Genomic DNA, 22,489 nt, shown 5'->3' with positions numbered 1-22,489 from the left:
AAGAACAACTGGCAGGAATATTAAACATTGCATAGACCTGGGCCTAGAATGACACTGTTCAGTTTGCCATATATTGTATCTTTTTCTCCACCCTTTGGGGACACCATTTAATCTTTATTTGTATAGTTCCTGCACAGTATCTAGCACAATTTTGTTCTAATCTAACAAGAATAATGTAATATAATCTAAGAAGAATAACACACTACTCTCTTAAATAATTATACTTATTAAGATATCTATATTTATTCAAAGAACAACAAAAATCTAAACATACTGTGCTAATCCCACTTTGAACAAGTGAAGAAACAAGAGATATTTCCAATGAATAGAGCAGTTGCATAGTGGGCAAGGCAAAAACCATTAGATTTCTCATCTATAAGAAAAAAAAAAGGAGGGAGGTGAAACAAACAAGTTAGTATTTTTTTTTCCCCTCAAACCCTGGTGACAGAGTAATGTTTGCAGAATCATTTCTGGTTTATTATGGAGTTAGATGGAAGGACACTATTTTTCTAAGTTTTTATTAAAAAGCAGATCTCTATAATTTAATGAAGGTGAATGAATTTTAGATGTTGCCTCTTCATGAATTTTAGATGCTGCCTCATATTATATGTAATTAGATAAGTCACATTTAAAAAATTGTGTGATGTTCATCCTGCCATTCCATTTCAGTTAACTGCACTGACTGTACATGGAGACAGATGCTGAATAAGGCAGATACTGCTCTAAAGAAGTCTGTGCAGGTATGTAAGACAACACTAAATTTTGCTTCCCTATCTGTCTACCATCATAAAAAGCAAACCAACCAACCAACCTGTGGGAAACTGTTCTTTTCTTCCCCACATAAGTCTAAATAATAACCCCATATAATACATCCCATACCCAAAAAGCAGGGCAGCTCACCCTGGTCTCCACAGTAAGACATTGCAATGGTTCCTTACTCCCTAGATCCTAATACATAGATGGTCACATTTCAGTTGTGACTTTGAGCTCCTCAGAATTTTGTCTGCTCCAAATATATAGCAATCTTTTTTTTTTTAATTCCCCCACCCCTTTTTTCTGAGAGTGACTGCATAACAGCTGAGGAACAGAACACAGATAAAGAAATTCTACCTGTTTGTTATCTGGTATTGTCATGACTATCAGTTTAACATTGGCAAGCCCCTGCCTACAGAACAAGAGAAAAAAGAAAGCAACATATACTTTTTAAATATATAAAATTAAAAAAATGTACACAAAACATACAAAATATGTTTAAAGTGTGAAATATTCTGCCTTCTGAGTTTCAGACAGTTTAGCTTTCCATGAAACTGCTACATTAAAAAACCCTATAGTGCACCCAAAATTAACTGGTTTAGCATGTAGAGGACATACATTTAACTTCTGACATTTTTAAGCATTCCAAATGGATCTGATTCTTAGTTTTTTACACTGGCATAGGGTAATGGGAAGAGCCAAGAGTCCTGTCTTCTAATCTTAATCACCATAAATTTCTTTTGCATTTTACCAAATACGCAGATCTCCACATTTTGATTTCTCCATCTGCAGAATGAAGACCTTACTACTTTATCTACCCAAAAGACAGACTAGCTTTTTTATAACATCAGACTTGTCAGCTGTGTTATACACCTTATTTTAGACAAGCATTTCCTAAATGCTACAGGTTACATGCAAGATTCCTTAGCAGAAACAACAGATAAAGCACGAAAAAGCAGAAAGCACCAGGGTTTTCTTTTCTACTCCACAGAGCTAAGGATCCTTACAGACTAATTACTTTGTCCCACTGACTAGAAAGATTTCAACAAAGATGTCTAAGAATTCACTGCCACAGCAAATGAAGTGTTTGAGGCACATTTCCTGTAGGGACTGACAACTTTTCACTTTCCAGAACTAGTGCTGTTAACATTTTACTTACCATATGACTGGAGAAGAATCTGACTCTGTACTTAGAAGAAATTCTTCAATATGTATTAAAGGCCAATCCCAAATTAGAGTAAGAGAATGAACATCCCACATGCTTAAGATATTCTAGAAAAAAGAAATATTAAAAGAATTGGATATGGATTTCCTATTTTCTTTATAGAAGACTTCTTGAGTCTTTTTTAGCAGAATGTTAACACATTCCATAACTTCAATAATGACTAGGAGTGGAATTAAAAAAAATATAATAACATCAAGATCTGTGAATATAAGCAACTTTATTTTATAGACTAAATAAAGCTGGTTCAAGAACATTGTAAGACTAAACCAAATGATTACACATACCTCTGTATCTAAAACAAACAGCAGATTGTCAAGAACTTGAAGTTTTGCTGCATCTAAAAAATACCCAGTCACAGAAAAGTATTATTTTTCTTGAAAAATATATTGGAAGCAAAAATGCATTAAAATGTAGAACCAAGGACTGGAAAACTACAGATGTTTAACCTCATGTAACTTGCTAGGTCTGTAACAGTTAGCTTAACCAGAATTGGGAGGTACATATCTAAATTAAACTGAACAGTTTTGAAGCACATATTTTGGCTGCACAAGAAGTGTTCCATTTGGTATGTGTGTATTTACTAAGAACAATGAGAGACCTGAAAATGCCTCAGTATTTTCTGCCATGAAATAGGACTTCCACACTTGTCTGTAAAAAGAAGAAAAATTCTCTTTACCTCTGATCAGACTGGAATCAGCAAAACTTCTAACAGACACCAGGTGGTTGGTAGTGTCTACCTCCCATTTGGAGAGCACATAGTCCCCTTTACCCTGTCAGTAAAGGTAAAGAAAAATGGGGTTGGACATTAGAAATTTGGCCATGGACAGGTGTACTTGTTCAGCTGATCTGTAACTTAAAAACACTTGGAAAACTGCAAAACTGACTTGAACTTTATTCCCAGTGAATGTTGAGGTTCAGAAAAATACACTTATTTTTAATTTATCCTTTCAAGACTGGCCTTTACTACAGTAATTGTTACAGTCAGCATCCCTAAACATTTTTTGGCTGTTCTAAAAACAAGCCCATTTCAAAACATCCAGTTTCCATCCTCATAGAACATGAAACCTGAACCAAACATGCACTGAACTCGCCAAGAAACTGCATTGAACTCAACAAGTTTCTGTCAATCAACTCAGAAAACTTGTTTCTAGTCCAAAATAACATTTCAAAATATGTCTGTTTTTATTTCTTATTAGTTCTGGCACTTAATTCACGCTTAAGGGCTTGTTCAGTTGGGATCTTAATTGTTGCTTTGGGAAGCCTTCGTTGATTGTGGACCTGATTGGAAGACTTCCCAATTTTTGCTTTGTCTCTGAGCTCAAGGACAAGACTATATATAAACAGACCCACTAGGAACCACAGTGATTTACTAAGGTCAGGCAACCAGGGTGAAAATATTTTTCCCCCAATCATTATAACAGAGCAAGTTCTGAAATGACAACAGATATTTCCCTATGAGAAAAACTACAGCCAAACTACACTACTGTTCACCTTGAAATTCACAGTGAAGAAAATAGACAAAAAGTCTTAGTGCAGAAAGTTTCTTATCTTATTTTTCAACCAGCTAGAGAAACATTCAGTTGCAGTTAAAAAAAACACCATAAGTGATCACATAACAATTGTTACAAACACGTTCTTAGTACTTACCCCAATGAGCAAATGGATTTTGTTCACTGAGTTACTTATCACAAAATTCTGACAGCCAAGGCTGTGATACTCTTCTGTGGAAATGAAAGCTGTCTTGATCTGTCCTTGTAACTTGTGGGGTGGGGATGAAAGGAAAGCAAACCAAAGGGGAAGAAAAAGAAATTGTTTATACAATCAGTGGATAAAACCTTGACCTGCCCATTTCTCTATATACAGGAAAAGTAATAATCAAATGTACAGAACAAAGCTTTGTTCCAAACTTTGAATTAAAGGATGTCACAAATGAGCAGGTATTTCTTACTTTCTTTGCTGTAATCGTGTCCATCTTGTCAAGTGCTACAACAACAACAAAAAAAATCAGTGTTAATTGAACATTTCAACATTGAAAAAAACCCCACTAAACATCACACAGGACAGTTTAAACTTAACCTGACTTCTGAAAAACCTTAGGCAGGATTTTTGACAGGGAATATTTATCTTGATCACACTACTGAGTCATAGAAAATTAACTAATAACTGTACTTATACAGCATGAAAAATGTAAATTATTCCAAAAGCTCTTCAGAGCCATGAAGACTGATTATGGCTTAAAATCCTGTTTCCACAGTATTGAGTACTCTCTCTAAAGCAGTGATTTGGAGAAACATAAGTTAAAGGAATTACTGGAAGAAGACAAAAATAATTTTATTACAGAGCTAGTTGAACATCTGTTTTCCTTTTTTAAAAAATGCATTGAAAATCCCAACTTATTCCTATTAGAAAGATACATGGAAAAGCTTTCTTAATAAAGCTCTTCCTGTTCAAATGGAAATCCCAAATGGTTTGTAGATCATCCTACCTTCCTGAATTTTAGCAAGGGGTAGACACATAATGCAGAAGAATCCATTGTTTGTGAGAATGAACATATGATAAACACCTAAAAATAAATAAATCCCATAGAAATATTTCAAACTCAAGGAATCAAGTAAAGACACGACTCATTTAGAAATAGGACAGTGAAATAATGAAAAAAATATGACCAATAGATCTGGCTATATTGACACAAAAAAATTATCACCTTCAACAAGGAGTAGAATAAGTTTTTACATCTTAGTTTTGTTTGAAATTATGATTTTTGTATGCAACCATCAGACTGCAAATTCTGTTTTCATGACAAAACTACATTTAAGTGGAGAACTGAAGACTCTGGGGAGACCTTAGAGCACCTTCCAGTGCCTGAAGGGGCTCCAGGAAAGCTGGGGAGGGACTTTTGACAAGGACTTGTAGTGAGAGGACAAGAGTGATGGATTAAAACTGGAAGAGGGAAGATTTAGGTGAGACATTAGGAGAAAATTCCTTAGTGTGAGGGTGGTGAGACCCTGGCCCAGGCTGCCCAGGGAAGCTGTGGCTCCCCCATCCCTGGCAGTGTTGAAGGGCAGGTTGGATGGGGCTTGGAGCAGCCTGGGCTGGTGGGAGGTGTCCCTGCCCATGCAGGGGGGTGGGACTGGATGATCTTTTAAGTCCCTTCCAACCCAAAAGAGTCTGTGATTCTATGATTAAATACATTATATTATGACAGAACAAGACCAGGATCTATAGAACAGGAACTATTCACATCTGAGTTCTGATAGAAGGTGGAGACAGAAGGAATCCTTCCTTTTGGAGCATTTTTATGTGTTTACCACAGTCCTAAAAAGAAGAAGCATTGACTTCTGAATGTTTGTTGTTTTCTATGGCATTCATAAAATAATAAGAGCTAATTATCTTTAACAAAGAGCATTAAGAGAAGTGCATTTAAAGTGTATAATGCAAAGTGAAGCTGTATCTGATGAATTATTGTGTAGTCTCTTTCCTTGAAAGACATTAAAGGAGAAAAAAATCACAAAAATTGAGACAAGGGGGAGGGAAATAATCAAATTCTTACCTGCATCTGCATGATCTTTTTCAATAAAGAGACTTAAGTAAGTCTTTTCATTTGAAGATTTTTCAACCAAAATCTGAAAGGGGATTAATATAAAGACTATTATTCTGTGTTTTATATTAAAAAATGACAGGAAATACTCATCAGCAGCTCATACTTTAAAGATTTTTCTTTCATGAAGAACTGGTTCTTCCTATACATGCCACTTCTACATGTAATTGTTTCTTCATTACTTATGGGAATAAAAGTGTCACTTTAATCTGTTTATTCAAACTAGGTGATGTGTTCAAAACACAAGAATGATTACACTTGATATCTGGAGAAAAGGGAAAAAAACAACTCAAATTCTCAAAACAAAATGTTTTCAACAAAATTAAAATGGAAACTTTACTGTACCTTGGTTAGCAAGGTTTGTTTTGATGGTATGTGAATAAGATGGAAATTGCCATTTTTCTCACCGACCACAAGAAACTGTTTTTCTTGACACATACCAACTACATCCACGTTAGTATCTGAAAAGGTCCATGGCAAAATGACAAATATTAAGATTTATTTTTTAATAATAAACATTCATATTTGAAACAAGAATTGGACAATATAGTGTCCCAGATTTCTTCAAAATAGTTTATTTTGATTAAATAAAGTACAGAAAAGGTCATGCAGGGAGTGGTTTTGGTATCCATTATTCCCATTCCAATGAAAAGTTAGCAAGAATTCTAATCACATTCTATATAAATACTTAATGACATACAGAATCAGCAATCACTTTTTATTACTTAGGTGTTTAACTCCTTTTACAGGTTAGTTAGATATGCAAAATACTGTATTTTCATATAAAAACTTAGCATGTATTTTAAAAGTGAGTTTTAACTTCCAGTGGAATTCCAAAGGAATGAACTCACCAAACTGAACGTGCATCTGAAGGGACTGCCCAGTACTGTCAAGAAGTGCCACTGATCTGTCAACAACAATAATGCTGCCATCCCTGGAGCTGCATGCATACAGCTGTGGATTAACTGAGACCTAAGAAGAAAAAGGCTTTTTTAGAAAACTTAAACATTTAAAGTATGACAAAGAAGCTCTGGTGATTATCAAGAAAAACACAGCTTTGATGAATTCTACCTTTTCTGAAGATGTGATTTGAAGGAGCGTATCCACTTGGTACAATGCATTTCCACATTCGTGTCCTAAACCTACAGGGAGCTGCTCGTTCCCTGTGTCATCGTTTGTTAGAAGTTCGATGTCATTCCACATGTTTACCTACGATAAACGTTGAAGGAACACGCTGTAACGCAGAGAGCTTTAAAAAAAAAGGTAGATGAACACACACCGATTCCTGATCTTATTGTTGCACCGTGATTCTGTGTCTAGGAGGAAGGGCAGTACAACAAGCCTCCTAAACGGCGCGTTTAGCGAAGACAAAGCGAAGCTGCGAGGGCGACGCGGCCCCAGGGAACGTCCCCAGAGGGCCCGACTGGGCGCAGCTCGGCAAGGAAAGGTTTCGCGCCTGAGGCTGAAAGAAATTCAGTACCAGAGCGGCTTCCCCGCCTCGCCAGGCAGCGGACACCCTGCTCGCCGGGATCAGGACGGCGGCCCGCGCCGCTGTCCCCTCAGCGCGGTGACAGGTCCCGCCGCGCCGCCTCCGCCTTTCGAATTGGCGGGAGCCGCCGCCAGCGCTACGGGTCGGAGCCCGGCTCAAACCTCCTCCGAACGCGGACGGCACCAGTTGCTAAGACACCGCCTCATCCTTCTCCGTTCCCAGAGCGCCCCGCGGCTCCTGCTTCTCCCCCCCCCCCCTCCCCGCCCCGCGGTAACATCCGGGTGCCTGCAGGGAGAGGGAGGGCGGGGCGCGTCGCCTCGGTTGGGGAGAGCAACGGCCGCGGCTGCGGGAGGCTGAGCCGCTCCTGAGGCGTTCTTGAGGGGGAGCGGCGTCCCGGGCGCTCGGTCATGGCGGTGAGTGTTGTTGGCTCGGCCGGGTTTGCTGGACGAGGGGCTGCCGCGGGGCGGGAGGGAAGAGCGTGCGAGGCGGGGAGGGCTGGGTCGGGAAGCCGTGTGCGCGGAGAGACAAAATGGCGCCCGCCGCTCCTTCGCTTGCCGGCGCCATGATGGGCCTCGGGGAGGGGGTGGCCGCTTTTCACCCCCTGCCGCGCTCTCCGTTTCCAGAAGTTTCTGATTCATTTCTGTGGCCCTGGGGAGAAGCGGAGATGCCTTGTGACCGAGGGTCTTTATTTTCCTGGCCGGGGAGAGATGTGTTGTGGCCATACGAGCAGGCGTTAGAGGGACTGGGGCGCAGGTTCCATGGGAGGGGAGGGAGAGCGGATAGATGGGGCCATACTCAAGTTTTCGTTTGTGTAGCTTTCCCTGCCCTGTTACTTTTCTTCGCGTTTTGTCACAGGCCTGCCATTTTTAGCCTCTTTTTCTTGATTCATCCTTTGCCTCCATTCTTCTGTTTTTCTTGGTTAATACCGATAGGAAACGCCCCTGCTGTAGTGCTTCCTATCCTTTATAAAAGTGTGGCTATATTCTCTTAAAACCTGTGTGGCCTGATAACATATGAAGGTGTCTGTCCCGTAATTGAGTTAAAGAACCAATAAGAGTAGTTACCAAACTCGATATGATTAATTTTTTTCAAAAGTTATTAAATAGTCTGGAATGAAAAACAAAAACAAACAAATGAGAGTCTAAAGAGATAAAAACTTTTCAACATTTACTTTAAGAACTTTTCGGTGTTTAATCTGGTATTTTAAGTTCCTGTCTTGAAAGTCTGACCAGTGGTGAAACAGAACAAGAGGACCATAAACTTCTGGAGAAGATTACTCTTGTTTTTTAAGTGCCTTTTTGGTCTATACAACTTATTCTGTTAAGAATAAGATAAGTTTTTATGTAAAAGGACTTGAAGAATTATGGACTTTTAGTTTTGCACCTAGATTATAGGCATTATCTTTGAGGTTCCTGTGAAGTGTAGCAGGTGAGGGGCTTGTTCAGTGAGACTGAGAGTCTGTTGCCAATCCAGGTGGACTTGTAAGAACTGAGAATAGTCTCACTGAACTCTGTCAGCCTTTATTTCTGTGTTTTTGGAGAGCCAAGACATTTCTTTGAGGTGCAGTGCACAAGGGCATTAATGAGCAGCAGTGTGTATAAATCATGAGACTGGAAGCCTTGGACCGGTGGCAGAGGGCTCAGTTTCAGTTGGGTACTGTGTTTAAAAAGCCAGTGAAAATAGGCTGTTAGTGTTTTCCTTGTCTTCCTTAAGTGACTTTGAAATGTAAATTTGTAGAAATCTCAAAATTCCTTAATTTATTCTAGCTGGGTCTTTTGGAAACCTTAGATGAAGAAGGAAGAAGTGGAAGAAAGGGAAGTGTAGATAAGCAGATGATAAATAGATGTGGAATGCCAGCAATCATGAATGATAATATCACAAAGAGGGGAGTCACTTCCTACTCTTCAATTTCCTAAAGTTTTCAGGATGGTGGGTGGTCTCCATAGTATTCAGAACTGTCACTGAGACTGTTGAAGCTCTGCTGCAGATGCAATCTTAAGGAATAGGGGCTTTTGACCATATTTTAACTGGGTATTGGTGTACCGTGTGACTGGAGAAGAGCAGCTGCTTGATTTCTCTGAGGAAAGATTTTTACTCTAGATGTATCTTTGTACATATACAAATTAATGAAGAATTGGGCAGACTAAACAGCAACAGCCGAAATACAAATCCAGATACTTCCCTGTAGCATGTTAGGAAGAATGTCTGCCATTAATACACAATGCATTAATTACAATCTGTAATATCTGTTATAGTTTAAAATAACCTAGCTGCTTCATTTACAAAGTAATGTATTTAAATCGGCATATGAGGGGTTTCCACATGTCTTGTTCAGTTTGCAAATAAAGCTGCAGCTGGTAGAAAACCGTGCAAGTTCAAGACCTCTGCTACACTATATTATCTTAATGAATAGCATTTCTGAGCCAAATTATGTCCTTAGTGAAGTCTTCTGCAGCCACACAATGTTCATTCAGAAGGTTTGATATTAACTACCATTTACATGATCACCACAAGAGAGACCAGTGAATCTGTAAAGGCATTAGTGAAAGCACGTTCACCTTTTCAGTGTGCAGGTTTTCCTTATTGTTCCTTTCATTGCATTGCACTGGTTGGACATAATTACTTCTCTCAGCATTGAATCACAAAAACTGTCTTGACTGCTCTGCACAAGATAAGTTTCTGGGTTTAGTACTAGTTCATGGTTTAGAAGGGATGGAGGGAACATCTTGGGTTCAGTCACCTGACAAAAATGTGATACAGAAATTGTTTGGACAGGTGGATGTGACCTAAATGTACTCTTGTATCTCTACGCAAAACTTACTCCTTCTTCAAAAGTTTGCTGTCCAACACTAATTCAATACATCTAATTTAATTTATCCTCAAAGTTCACACTGTCCTTCAAAACATTGTGGGGATTTTGTGCTATGCCTCAGTAATGCCCCAACTTGTGAGGTGACTTAGATCTCTTGGGACAATACTGATCTTAAGTAATCTCAGTTCTCTATTTAAGTGTTGAAATACCAGTGTGTATGCAGCTACATCGTTTACTGCAAGTATATAAAGCTGTTGCCTACTAATAGTGAGATGGCAATGTATGACATTGTCTTCACAGAAAATAATTGTAAATGTGTGCTCAGAGGAAGTACTAAGTAAACAGGTTGGCTTTTGTTCTAAGTTTCTGGATTTTAAATATTCTGTCTTCATGCGCAGGGTAGCGATACAGAACGAGATGGAGTAGCCCCAGAAAAGTCCTCTCCAGAAAGAGAGAAGAAGAAGGAGCAGTCAGATGCCTCTAGTTCTCCCAGAACATCAAAGCATCATTACTCAAGATCACGCTCACGGTCAAGGGAAAGACGACGTAAGTCAGGTATGGTCTTTGTGTAAGGAAAGTTGCTTAGTGATGTTCTGGTGTGTGCTTGTAGAATTAAACTCTCTTTAAAGCTTTTTTGGAAAAAATAGTCTTAGCTCTAGTAACATGTTAGAATTGGGGGGGGGAGGAAAAGGAATCTACTCTTAAGTTTTGGGGTTTTATCTTCAATGTGTTCTGTTGAAGCTTTTCAGTTTTAATGATTGGAGTGCTAAGCCAGTGTTCAGGGGATGTGGGGTGGAGGGGGATGACAACTCAAACCAGAAAACCATACTACTTTGTCTTAATTTTCATTAGAGATGCTTAGACAGGGATCCTTTTGCATGGTAATAACAAATAGAATGTTACCTGGCTGAGGAATGGGACTGGAGTTTGACATGAGCTAGTTTTTCACTGTCATAGCTTAAGTAAATGCAAACAAAGAACTGGAAATAACAGCTGGATTTTGCTTTCTGCAGTAGATATGAAATAGTGCTGTTGGTTGTCTAAATCTCTATTCTATTTATGGGGTGGGCTTACTGAAAGGAGCTAGAAATATTATAGCCAGCTGATCTCTTCTTTAACTTGGTAAATAACAAGGAATTTTTTTCTTCTCCAGATGCTGAAGGAAGAAAACACAGAAGCCGGAGCAGAAGCAAAGAGGTAATTAACACTTTGTAGCGTTTAGGTAATTGTACAATACGTCTTAAAAAGCATCTTGTAGTAATGCACAAATGTGTTAACCTATATAAATGACTTTATGGTAAGTACAAGAAATTGGAAACTTTAAGCTTAATAATGGATATGGAGATCGTTTCATAGTGAAGCATGATTGCAGCCATCATGTTGACAAGGTAATAGTTTTATATAAAAATGCTTTCAAAAACTAGTAACTTAAATTACTTTCTTTTTTGTGGAAACAGCCAAAAGAAAGAATTCATGTGAAGAAGTAGAATGGTGTTCTTGATGACTTTCACAGAGCTTCCATTAAGCAAAAGCCTTGGGTGGCTTTATTCCTGGCCAATGTTCAGGACTTTCAGTTATACATACCCATCTACTTAAGTATATTAAAAGGAATTCCCCACCTGACTGAGCTCTGTTTATTGCAGCCTTTAATTGTAAAGACTGTCATAGTTTGACAAACAAGCTGAATCAGCTGAAAACATGACAGTAGAGCAAACATCTCAGAGGGCTGTCTCTTTTTTAAGATAAATGTGTGTGAATACAGAGGCGTGAGAAGAGATGGCATCAATTATACCTAGAAAATAACTGGCTTACACACCAGAGAAGAGGTGAAATGAGCAAACCAGGAGCATCAAAAGAGTCACAAAGAAGCTCAAGACGTGTGGGGCAATAACAGGCTGGGTCAGAAGAGGGAAACTTGACTTTTCTCTTGGGTCAGGAACTTCTCCTTCCCCTATTCCAATGGAAGCTCTGTTTAAAAAAGGAGAGGAAAAAAAAAAAGGAAAAATAATCTAGGAGAGTTTTTGTGAAATTGAATATATTGTTTAGCTCACATGATAACATTTCTATAATAAATCATACTCAGCGTGCTAATGCGCGAAGAGACTGAACTGAAGACGCTGCAGACTCAGATAGCAAAATTATAAGCCTACTTCATGATAAGGTAACTATTAGTCATTCAAACTCATATTTCCCTTAAAATATCTTGACTCCGTTATGGGATATAATGGTTTATTACTACGTGTGTGCCTGGAAGATGTGATTTTAAAAATAAAAATATCTTTTTAATGTTTAAAAAAAAAGACCTTGCTTAATGTTTTGACAAGTGTTTTGCTATGCTCTAGGATCTAATCTTACATCATTTATTTAGCAGTTTTAAGTTTCACAGAATGAACAGATGAGGAATAATGTCCTATGGTAGATGTACTGTTTTCATCCATTTGCAAGATTAAGCTCTTAGTCTGTAAACAGAATACTGAATATCAGTAATTCTTTCTAATACGTGTATCAGCACAACTGCTTATGTAAATACCTATGTAGAGTTAACATATAGGTAACATCTCAAGCTTCAGATGTGTTTTTATTTAAAGACTGATTATTCAAGGACTTAAGAGTAAAATACTGTAAAAGCAGGAAAAAATCTTAATGTTACTGTATACTTGAAGAATTATAATAAAATATTTATAAATATATATTAATAAGGAGTTAGAAAGGCTTGGATAAGTGGTTATAAACTAATTATAGCATCTTCTCCAAACTTGTTTCTTTCTGGAGAGAGTTAGAATTATAGGAAAGGTTTTATGAGTATTTAACAGATTTAGATATGCAAAAAAAAATCCAAAAAACCAAACCTCCCAGGAATTGAATTTTAGTCTAAAATGAATGTATCATGCTTACATTGTGGATTGAAACAAAACATTTAAACATAAGACTTAAGCGGGATATGGTTTTGTGCTAGAAAGCTTTCAGTATAAACTGGATATATTAGGAAAGGTGTTGATGTCATGACTTGATCTCTAAGGAAAACACTGGCAAAAATCAGGCCTGACCTTGCTAAGTATTTTTGGCATTGTGACTATAAAAAGGAATCTTTTTTTTAAGAAGCACTGCAGGAAGAAATTGCAGTATAGTGGAGCAGCATATCTTTAATTTAAAGCTACTGTGGAAGGTCTCAAAGTAATGCATATTAGTTTTAAACATTAAAAAAAACATGTAACTTAATACTTTGCTTTTTTAAAATGTTGGAAGTTAGTGAGTGAAGAGTAAACTTAACGATGGTTAGGAAGTTGTTTTGGTTCTAGAAGTAAAATAGTGTATGTCTGCAACTATGTATGGATTTTGGTAACTTTGGACATAGTAGGCTTAGGCAAATATTAAATACTCACTACAAATGTGTGTGTATATATGAGTATTCATAAATTGCCAGGAGCTTAAGGGTAGTTACTTATGTGTTTGGAATGGAGGCAGTAACTGAGAATTACAGTTTTGTTACAATGCTGTGAACTTTTATATGGAAACGCTGTTTTAGACAGTGGGGAGGAGGGGAAAAAATCTAGTGTATGTTTGCAACTTTGGGTAGTTGGTGGCATTAGGTAAAATAGCCATCACTCATGATTGAGTCACACTCCTAAGGTTACTAATGTTGCATCACAACTTATCATTTTTTATTTTCTGATACCCATACTAACTCTCTTTGTTGCACTATTTTCCTGAAAGAACCAACTTCTTCTTAAAACAGGCAAGAAGACATGAATCCAAAGAGAAGTCCTCCAAGAAGCACAAATCTGAAGACCACAATGACAAAGAACATTCTTCCGACAAGGGAAGAGATAGCCTAAATTCATCTGAAAATGGTGAGGATAGACACAAACGCAAAGAGAGAAAGTCATCAAGAGGGAGGAGTCATTCAAGATCCAGGTCTCGTGAAAGGTAAGTTGTTTCACATTATTCTTTTTTTAAGTGCATGTACTAAAGCAGCCTGTGGAATTTGTGTAGGCTTCTGAAGTACAATTGAATTATATTACCTGATTTAACAAAAGTGTCAATTTATACTGCATGCCTTGGTTTCCGTTGGGTAGTGCCTTTGCTCCTACTCGGTTGGATTTTTTTCAGATTGGTTCTGAAAAAAGTACAAAATATCTCCAAGGCTTTATATAGGTGATCAGTGTCATGTTTATAATCAGTATACCAAGTACAGAACATTTCTAAACTGTGTGTATTAAATGTGCTCTATTCAGTGACAGGAAAGAAAATATACTCTAGCAAACTCATGTCTTTTTACCCCTAAATCAAGACATTACTCAGAGATGATGCTGTCTAAGCCACCTTGCATGGTAGGCCACCTAGCACACTGATGGTAGGAGAACTGCTGGGACAGACAGGTTGCTGCCAGCAGAATTTTTCAGCCAGATCTGTGCATAGCTGAGGGGTTTGTAGCAAACATGGCAGCAGGGAACAAGCTTCAGGTAATGGTAGGCTGAGGGACTGGAAACTTGGGCATCTCTTCCCAGTGGTAGTGGAATACCATGCGGAGGAGAGTTTGTTGCCTTGAATTTAAGACTCCTCCATCAAATTAATTGGGCCTTGTATTTGTTTTTGTGATGTTCTCTTTAATGAACAACTAAAAATAACTATTGATGTGTATGATTGTGTACACAAACCCTGCTAAACTCCTCTTTTGTGGCTGGTGGTTGGTTTTGGTTCCACTCCCATTTTATTTCCTAGTCTTATAACTTAAACTGTTCCAGGCATCAACTTCTCTGTGTGTAGTTTGCAGTCTGATAGATTTTGCCCTGTGGTGACAAACCTGTATGTAAGTCTGTGAGTAGAAGCTGAATTGAAACATGAGAATATATGTAAGAATGTGGGACGTGTGTTTCAGACGTCATCGTAGTAGAAGTCGTGATAGGAAAAAGTCCCGATCTCGCAGCAGAGAGAGAAAACGACGTGTAAGATCTCGTTCTAGATCAAGATCGAGACACAGACATAGAAGTAGAAGTAAAAGCAGAACTAGGAGTAGAAGCAGGTAAGTGTTAACTTTCATATGCACTTGATGGTAGTGTTTTGGCTGAACTTTGTGATGGGCTGGTGTATATGAGGATGATGGATTTGCCAGTTAGTGTATATTTAGTGTAACTGTGTTTGGCTTTTCTCAGCTGTATTGATACAATGGGTTAAGGGCTGGGTAGTTTGCATATACTTACAGAAACATCTGTCCTTGACAGCTTAAGTGTCTCAGATTATCAGCTTCTCACAGCATGTTTTCATGTTAGCAATTAGAAATACTTAACCAAATATTCTGTGGGTATCTTAAAAAAACACTGTTTTAGAACTTGTGACTGAGAAAGTAGAAGGAAGGTAACTTAATATTTTGAGTAGTAATGGTTACCACAGTTCAAGCTCTTGTTTTCTTATGCCACAACTGAGAAAAGGATATTTAAATGATATTTAAGTGGGAAAGACTGAAGAATAAGATCCAGCTAACCTTTCCATGTGTTTGATGCAAGAGTAGTGTGGTTGACAATGCTCTTCTTAGTTCCCAGTGTCAGAATGAGGGGCAACAGGTACAAGTTGAAACATAGGAAGTTCCATTTAAATATAAGGAAAAACTTTACAGTGAGGGTGACAGAGCACTGGAACAGGCTGCCCAGGGAGATTGTGGAGTCTCCATGTCTGGAGTTACTCAAAACCTGCCTGGATACAGTCCTGTGTAAAGTGCCTTAAGTTATTCTACTTCAGTGGGTGAGTTGGACTAGATGATCTCTAGGGGTCCCTTCTGACTCCCATCAGTTCTGTGATTCTTAAAAATACTGTTGTGATTGTCTCTGTGCATGTGTATCATAAAAGGGAAGTTTTAACTGGGAATCACTGGCAGTCAGAGCAGATAAACTGCTCAGAAGCTAATCTTAATCAGCTCCACAAAGTTAATCTAAAAAGTGGCTGTGAACTATCATAGTGTAGTGTTAAGGTGAATTTAGAATTCAGATGGACTGTTTGTGATCTGAATGGACTATTCTGTGTTACTGGTTACCAGCTCCTTTTTGTCAAGTGTAACATGAGAGTATTTTTCATATTATTTTTTTTCTCCCTGTCTTGGGTGTTTCCATTTCTTCCTTAAACTTAAATTCTAGGTGCACAGATTTAAGCGCTCTAGCTAGGCACTTATTCTGGGTCTTTTGACAGGTTCATGCCTCATCTGGAATGTGCTAGAGTTGAGGTTTTGTTCGCTTTATAGTAGAAGTTTGTTTTCTGATACTGATTAATTGCTCAGTATTTTGGTGTGGAGTTCTCAGTCTCTTTGTGTGTCACCTTTGCATTCTTAATGTCCTGTAGGATTTTCTGAATGAGTAAGTTGAAATTTGACAATGACCACTACGGTTGAATTTTTTCACCTACTACTTGTTTAAAGTAAAACAAGTAGTTTGAATGTCAATTGGTTTTCCTTCAGAGCTCCTGAGAAAGTGTTGCCGGTGTTCCCAGTTCATTTAGTAGTATTTTCACTAGAGTATTTTAAATTGCATATTTAAAGGGTATAGAAGTTGGTTATGACTACTCATCGTTACGGTGGATCACTGGAGACTTAAGAATCTAGCACACTCATGTAATGCTCATCATCACTTGTGAAACTCTTAAGAAGACTTATCTTTCTGAAGAACTAGTTGAAGTACGTGGTTTGTGTCAGATTTTATTTTGGCATACACTTTCTACCAAACTTTCAACTGGGGTGAGTAGAGCTGGTGGGTCTTCAATTGGTACAATTGTGTTACTTGCATTTAATGGTGTTTAAATCACCTTTGGAATGATGTGTAAGGCTTCAGTTCCCCATTATTTCCAGTTATTATAGATTATATGCAGTTTCTGTTTTTAAAAGTCACTGTGAACATTTTGTGTTTAATAATTCTGTGAAAACTTCACATCCTGGGATAGTTTTTTTGCTTCTGCAGTGGAATTCCAATTACCTGAACAGCACATGTGGGAAGAAAAAATAAAAAAATAGTCATACCTTAGGAATTTCTTCAATTGGAAACATGCCTTGTTGAATAGTGATGGACATACTGCAAGAATTCATTTATTTTAAGTACTGGTTTTGTCTTGCAAGTCCTAGAGAAGAAAGATAAGTGGAATGTGTTTGGTTTTTTTTAACAGTAGCTAGAACACTTCATCAGGTTCTGGGCTTAGGTGAAACCTTTGAAAAGACTTATGGGACAAGCCTCAAGGGAAATTCTCCTCAAGCCACATAAACATGATGTGGAAACCTGCCCTGTTAAAACTCAATTGTGAAATGAATTCCCTCATTCATGAAAAGCAGTATTTGTTACAGTGAAAGGCTATGACAGAAGCATTTGTTAATTGTGGAGCTTAACCATCCCTTGATGGTTCTTTGCAGTCTCAAGCTCACATTTTCAAGTGATCTGTCCTCACTAGTGTTTAAACTAATCTTTCTGTTCTGTGAGGGTATAGACCCTCCTGGCAGTTCTTTTGTGGCATTTCTCTGATTAAATGCTAGGTGGAAAACATTACACGATCTTCTTGTTTCAAATGGAAATACTTAAATACAAAAGCTCAAATATTTATTTCCTTGATGTTTACCAGTGCAATAAAGCATCAGACCAAAGTCAAGACCAAACTACAGTAGTCAGCATGGGAAAAATGAAGGTATCTTTGAAACATGCATTACGTCTTATCTCAGGAATGCAGATCTGTCACTTCCTAGTGCCTGAATCTGCCTCTTGTCATCTTCTATGAAAAGATAAGTCTCACCTCTTTTGTATTCTACCAGATTTGTCATGTAAATAAGCATCTTATTATAACTTCAGTCTACATTTCGTGATTGTAGATGCTGCCCAAGTTGCAAATGGAAGAAACAGATTATCTGAATGCCTTTTAAAGTGGCTGTTGTTAGTTATTATCTTCAATGGTTAGTAATAAGATTTTAAGTGCAAAATTGTAGACACATCTTTGTGCATCTCTACTTGCTGTTTATGGCAAATCTGGGGAAGATGTGTGATAACTGCTGTAAATTTTGTTGGATGCTGCCAGTATCTGTGACTTCTTTGTTAAAAACATCAGTGTCAGAGGCTTAAACGGGGATAAACCTTTATCTCCTGTGCTGTAGATATTGGTGATCATGGCAAGGAGAAATATTCCTGATAGTTCCTTAGGTTTGTATTTTGGGTGGCTGTTGCTTAGATGTGACTAAATGTGTATGTTGTAGGAACAACTTGGGAGGAGGTGGGGAGCAGGTTACTAAAGGAGAATTGAGATGAAAATTTTGGTATTTTGCTTAAAAATGTCTTTGATACGGGTTCTTCTCAGATTGTCAGGCGCCAGTTGTCCAAAGCACATCTAGTGAAGGGTATACACAGGGGAGAGAAGTAGTAATTTTCCTGAGTACTATTCCAGTTTTTCAATCGGGCTTCTTCAAAATGCTCACTTTTAACACTGAGTGCTGTTAGGTCTTTTGTGGTTTTAAAACATTATTGTAACTCGGCCCATTTTACTGTTTTCTTGCAATTCAATTTATCAAGGCTTACATGGTATTTTTTCTTGTCAGGTTGTAGAATTAATCTCTAGAGTAGATCTGTTTGTTCTAAACACTATGTATAAGAGGGTAAAGAAATACCAGGAATTACTCATTGTTACCACTTGCAGTTGGAAATCTTCAGTTTTAGCTTTGTCTTGTTACAAAGCAGATGTGACTTACATTGTTCTAGAGTAATCTCTGAAAGCTGTTCTGGAGAGCTCTGCAAATTAAGCATGAAGTCATTTTTCAGAGTTGTAAACACTTGATGAAATGTTAAGGTATATATGTAGCTTCATTGTTTTAGCAACTCGTGTTGAATTTGGTTACAGGGAGAGAAAGAAAAGAATTGAAAAGCCCCGAAGGTTCAGCAGGAGTCACAGCCGGAGTCCGAGTCCACCACCTTTCCGGGGAAGAAACACAGCTATGGATGCACAGGAAGCATTAGCCAGAAGGTCAGAAGTTGTTAAGATTTTAATGATATGTCGTGTAAATAAGCTGCTTTTGGTTTCACATGTCTGAATATTTTTATTCTTGTGCACGTCTAGACTGGAAAGAGCAAAGAAACTACAAGAACAGAGAGAGAAAGAAATGGTTGAAAAACAGAAGCAACAGGAAATGGCTGCAGGTAGTCCATGTATAGTATGTTAATTCCTAAACAATAGGGGAAGTGGGAAATAGTGTAAACTTATGTGCTGGGTGTTACAGTACTGTCCAACAGATCTGCATGATGTCTTTCTTAAATTGTTAACTTGGTCCTTTTATAAACCACATCTAGAACTAGGAAATGTTTCCAAAACCAAAAAACCCCATAACAAACGTAAAACCCCAACAGAAAAGATCAGGATTTCTTACTGGTTACTGAGTATTGATGAACTGGCAACAAAAATGTGTGCTATGCTGGTAAATGATTTTGTGGTCTTCATTGGACCTTTCCTGGATGGATTATTAAGGAAGATTTTGAAAACTGTTACCAGCTTAGGTGTATTTAGAAGCATGAGATACAAATAACATGTATTTTATCATGCGTTTGTTATTGGGACATTTTTAACTTCTGGTGAAGGGTGATGTTTGGGGATTGTTTTGTTTGTTCAAGGAGGTTTTTCTGGGGTTGTCTGAACTTTTTTGTGATAGCAAATTACCTTTCTTCTGCAGCAGCTGCAGCCTCTGGAGGTTCTGTTATTAATGTTGCTGCTCTTCTGGCATCGGGGACACAAGTGACTCCTCAGATAGCAATGGCAGCTCAAATGGCAGCATTACAAGCAAAAGCACTAGCAGAGACTGGAATAGCTGTACCAAGCTATTATAACCCAGCAGCAGTGAATCCAATGAAATTTGCTGAGCAGGAGAAAAAGCGGAAGATGCTTTGGCAAGGCAAAAAGGAAGGGGTAACGTTGTTCTTTTTTACTTCCATAGAACTACTTTGGAAACAAATTGCACTCAGGCAGTTCAAGAATGCTTACTAACATTATTTCCACTGAAATTACTTTCATACATGTTAGGAAGCTTCCCTATTAACAGCAGCCCAAAGTAAAACTTCAGGAGTGAAAGGACTAAGATAAGTAGACCTTCAATGACAAAGGATTGTGGCACAAACCTCAGGAAAACCTCTAATGTCATAAAACTTAAGGAGGTATAATCTTAATGTTACTTTTGTCAATTTGTCTACACCTTGCAACTAAACATCAAATACAGATGGTCTCTTTTTGCTGAAAAGCAGAATGACTAAGCTATAGAAACTATAATTGACCACTCCTTTCTGTGACTGGAGAGATTTGGATTTGATGTATCTTGCCCAGTCCCAGACTTGAAAAACAAGCCTGCAAACCTTGCTAGTAATCTTTCAGGAGTAATGAATTACTAACAGTGGCAAAATCTAGAAAGAAGCCTTCCGATTTCTATTATTTATCAAATAAACGGTCTTGAAATTAGCAAATTCTAGACTGCCAAATAAAAAAGTTTCCTATGGCAGTTGCTTTTTCAGGAAGTTGCTGGATTCGAGTACAGGTTTTGCTTGCTGATACAATGAAAAAATTGGCACTTGAATATTTTTGTCTTTTGACACTAAGCTAGTGTGTTTGTTCCATTAGGTTGATGATTGTTGTGGTCTGTTAGGCAACCAGCTCACTTAGCTTTTCACAGACTTTCAGAAGATGCAAAAAACTGAAACTGGCTCACATGGCATTGATGGGAGGCAAAAGGGAGGAAAGAAGAAACCTCAATGCTTTCTTAAGCAGTTGTTGAATTGTGCTGTGTATTGCTTAAATATAGTGAGCCAAATACATTTTTCCATGATTAATTATAAGCCTGCATTCTGACGATGTTTCCAAAATTTGTGGAATACAGTACAATCTACTCAAGGAAAGAATATACCTGCATCTTGAAACCTCTGGTTAAGTAGACTTTCCTCATAGAGCTTCTGTGAGGATGCAGCAGAAGTGTCAGATGTCACTTGGAAACCTTTTACTTCCACCTGTGCTAGTGCTACACAGTTGGCTCATTTTTAATACAATTTTTTTGTTTGCTGCTGTATTGTGATATTAGAGAAAATAGAAAGTTGATACATCTCTTTTTTTTTAACCTGTACAGGATAAATCACAGTCTGCAGAAATATGGGAAAAATTAAATTTTGGAAACAAGGACCAAAATGTCAAGTTCAGAAAACTGATGGGCATTAAGGTAAGGAGTTCTGCATGTGCAATTAAGTTTAAAAAATTAAGGATAGTGGGTTTGGTTTTTATTTTAAAGTGTATCTTAACCAATAAAGATGTTAACCCGATACTACCGGATATAGTTAAGAACTTTAAGTAATTTTCGTTAAAGTTCACAAGTAGAGTCTAAATCCAAATTCAGTTCACGTTCTAGAATTCCATTGTTTCTGGCTGACAAGACAACTGTTGTGATCTGTAATATCAGTAGTAACTGTAGCAAGTATTCATAGTGTGATAAATCCTGTCATTCTGTATAGATGAGTTTATTGGAGACATTTAATGAGTTGGAAAAAGGACTTGGATAGAAAAGGCCTCAACCTGTTTCTTGACAGTAAGGGGGAAGCTACCCTGGAAAGTTCCAGCAGTAAAATCAAATGCTTGAATTCTAACTAGCTTTGGGAAAGAACAAAGAAAAATTGTTACCTTTAAGACACCTTGGTGTATGAAAACACCACTGAAGTTTTTCTTCTGTCTGCTTTCTAGAGCGAGGATGAAGCTGGCTGCAGCTCGGTGGATGAAGAGAGTTACAAAACGCTGAAGCAACAGGAAGAGGTTTTCAGAAATCTAGATGCACAGTATGAAATGGCAAGATCACAGACTCATACACAAAGAGGAATGGGGTTGGGTTTTACATCTTCAATGCGAGGAATGGATGCAGTTTGAAAAGGAAAAAAAAATGGCGGTTTTAAAGTTTGGGACTATGAAAGGTTCTTGTTCAAATGTTGGGTCCTTGTTCACCAAAAAGCTAGCATTCTAGCTTGCATGGGTGTTGCATTGACTTTAATTTATTGAAAAATACAATTTTTTTTGTAAATATCAGATAAGTGATACTGGTGTTAGTGTTGTAATCAGGTTATACCCACTTCCATTAAACTTGACAGAGCTATAGAAGGACAGTATTTTTAGTTAAAGTTCTACTTTTCAAACCAAGCAGCAAATGGGAGAAGCTCATACATGGATATTTGGTGTCCACTGTCTTGTGTACTTTTGTACTTTAACCTTGTACAGTTATTTTCAATTCTTGAAACATGAAAGAAACATTGTGTAGATGTTATTTAGCGGACTGGGCCAATAGGCACATAATCCAGTGCAAAAAAACCTGGTTAATAATAAAGACATTTTTTCTCTAAGGTCTTTATGCTAATTAAGTTGTCTTTTGGGCCAAACTCTAGGGAAATGTAATCAAGAAATGTGAGGAGAACTTGAAGTCAGAAATAGTGTTTGCTTTTCTTATTTTGAGGTAGGATTTGCCTGTAAGGAGATGGACACTATGGAGCACAGCTCATGTGATAAATGCTGAACTTAAGTTCTTTATTTTTTGTCGATTTGATAGTCACAAATTTTAGTAGAGAGGGATAACCAAACCACTGGTGAGGAAGGTAG

At 37.8% G+C, this 22,489-nt stretch overlaps 2 protein-coding genes across 5 annotated transcripts in view; one reads left to right on the top strand and one right to left on the bottom strand.

Moving 5' to 3' along the window:
- The window catches only part of KNTC1 (kinetochore associated 1), a 38,497-nt gene extending 31,718 nt beyond the window's left edge, over positions 1 to 6,779 (bottom strand). The window contains exons 1-12 of the mRNA XM_051633896.1: positions 6,648 to 6,779; positions 6,428 to 6,548; positions 5,922 to 6,037; positions 5,529 to 5,601; positions 4,464 to 4,541; positions 3,927 to 3,961; positions 3,626 to 3,736; positions 2,655 to 2,748; positions 2,263 to 2,315; positions 1,913 to 2,025; positions 1,111 to 1,165; positions 275 to 373 (exon numbers count right to left, since the gene is read on the bottom strand). Coding sequence (XP_051489856.1) covers positions 275 to 373; positions 1,111 to 1,165; positions 1,913 to 2,025; positions 2,263 to 2,315; positions 2,655 to 2,748; positions 3,626 to 3,736; positions 3,927 to 3,961; positions 4,464 to 4,541; positions 5,529 to 5,601; positions 5,922 to 6,037; positions 6,428 to 6,548; positions 6,648 to 6,779 — 1,080 coding nt within the window. The remainder of the gene's footprint in view (positions 1 to 274; positions 374 to 1,110; positions 1,166 to 1,912; positions 2,026 to 2,262; positions 2,316 to 2,654; positions 2,749 to 3,625; positions 3,737 to 3,926; positions 3,962 to 4,463; positions 4,542 to 5,528; positions 5,602 to 5,921; positions 6,038 to 6,427; positions 6,549 to 6,647) is intronic.
- A 589-nt stretch (positions 6,780 to 7,368) lies between these two features.
- RSRC2 (arginine and serine rich coiled-coil 2) lies at positions 7,369 to 22,236 on the top strand. 4 transcript variants are annotated; one of them, XM_051634493.1, is made up of 10 exons: positions 7,369 to 7,478; positions 10,276 to 10,432; positions 11,031 to 11,074; positions 13,614 to 13,804; positions 14,757 to 14,900; positions 18,728 to 18,850; positions 18,944 to 19,023; positions 19,554 to 19,783; positions 20,985 to 21,074; positions 21,590 to 22,236. In XM_051634493.1, exons 1-10 carry the CDS (start codon positions 7,473 to 7,475, stop codon positions 21,767 to 21,769), a joined length of 1,245 nt encoding a protein of 414 aa, XP_051490453.1. In that variant the 5' UTR covers positions 7,369 to 7,472; the 3' UTR covers positions 21,770 to 22,236. The 4 variants fall into 4 exon arrangements, with proteins under 4 accessions (XP_051490453.1, XP_051490452.1, XP_051490454.1 ...); XM_051634492.1 differs by having other exon boundaries at positions 19,551 to 19,783; XM_051634494.1 differs by having other exon boundaries at positions 13,592 to 13,804; positions 19,551 to 19,783.
- Positions 22,237 to 22,489: the final 253 nt, after the last annotated feature.

Source organism: Apus apus, chromosome 16 (assembly GCF_020740795.1).
Source record: "Apus apus isolate bApuApu2 chromosome 16, bApuApu2.pri.cur, whole genome shotgun sequence".
NCBI lineage: Eukaryota > Metazoa > Chordata > Aves > Apodiformes > Apodidae > Apus > Apus apus.
This window is presented reverse-complemented; position numbering and strand designations above follow the sequence as displayed.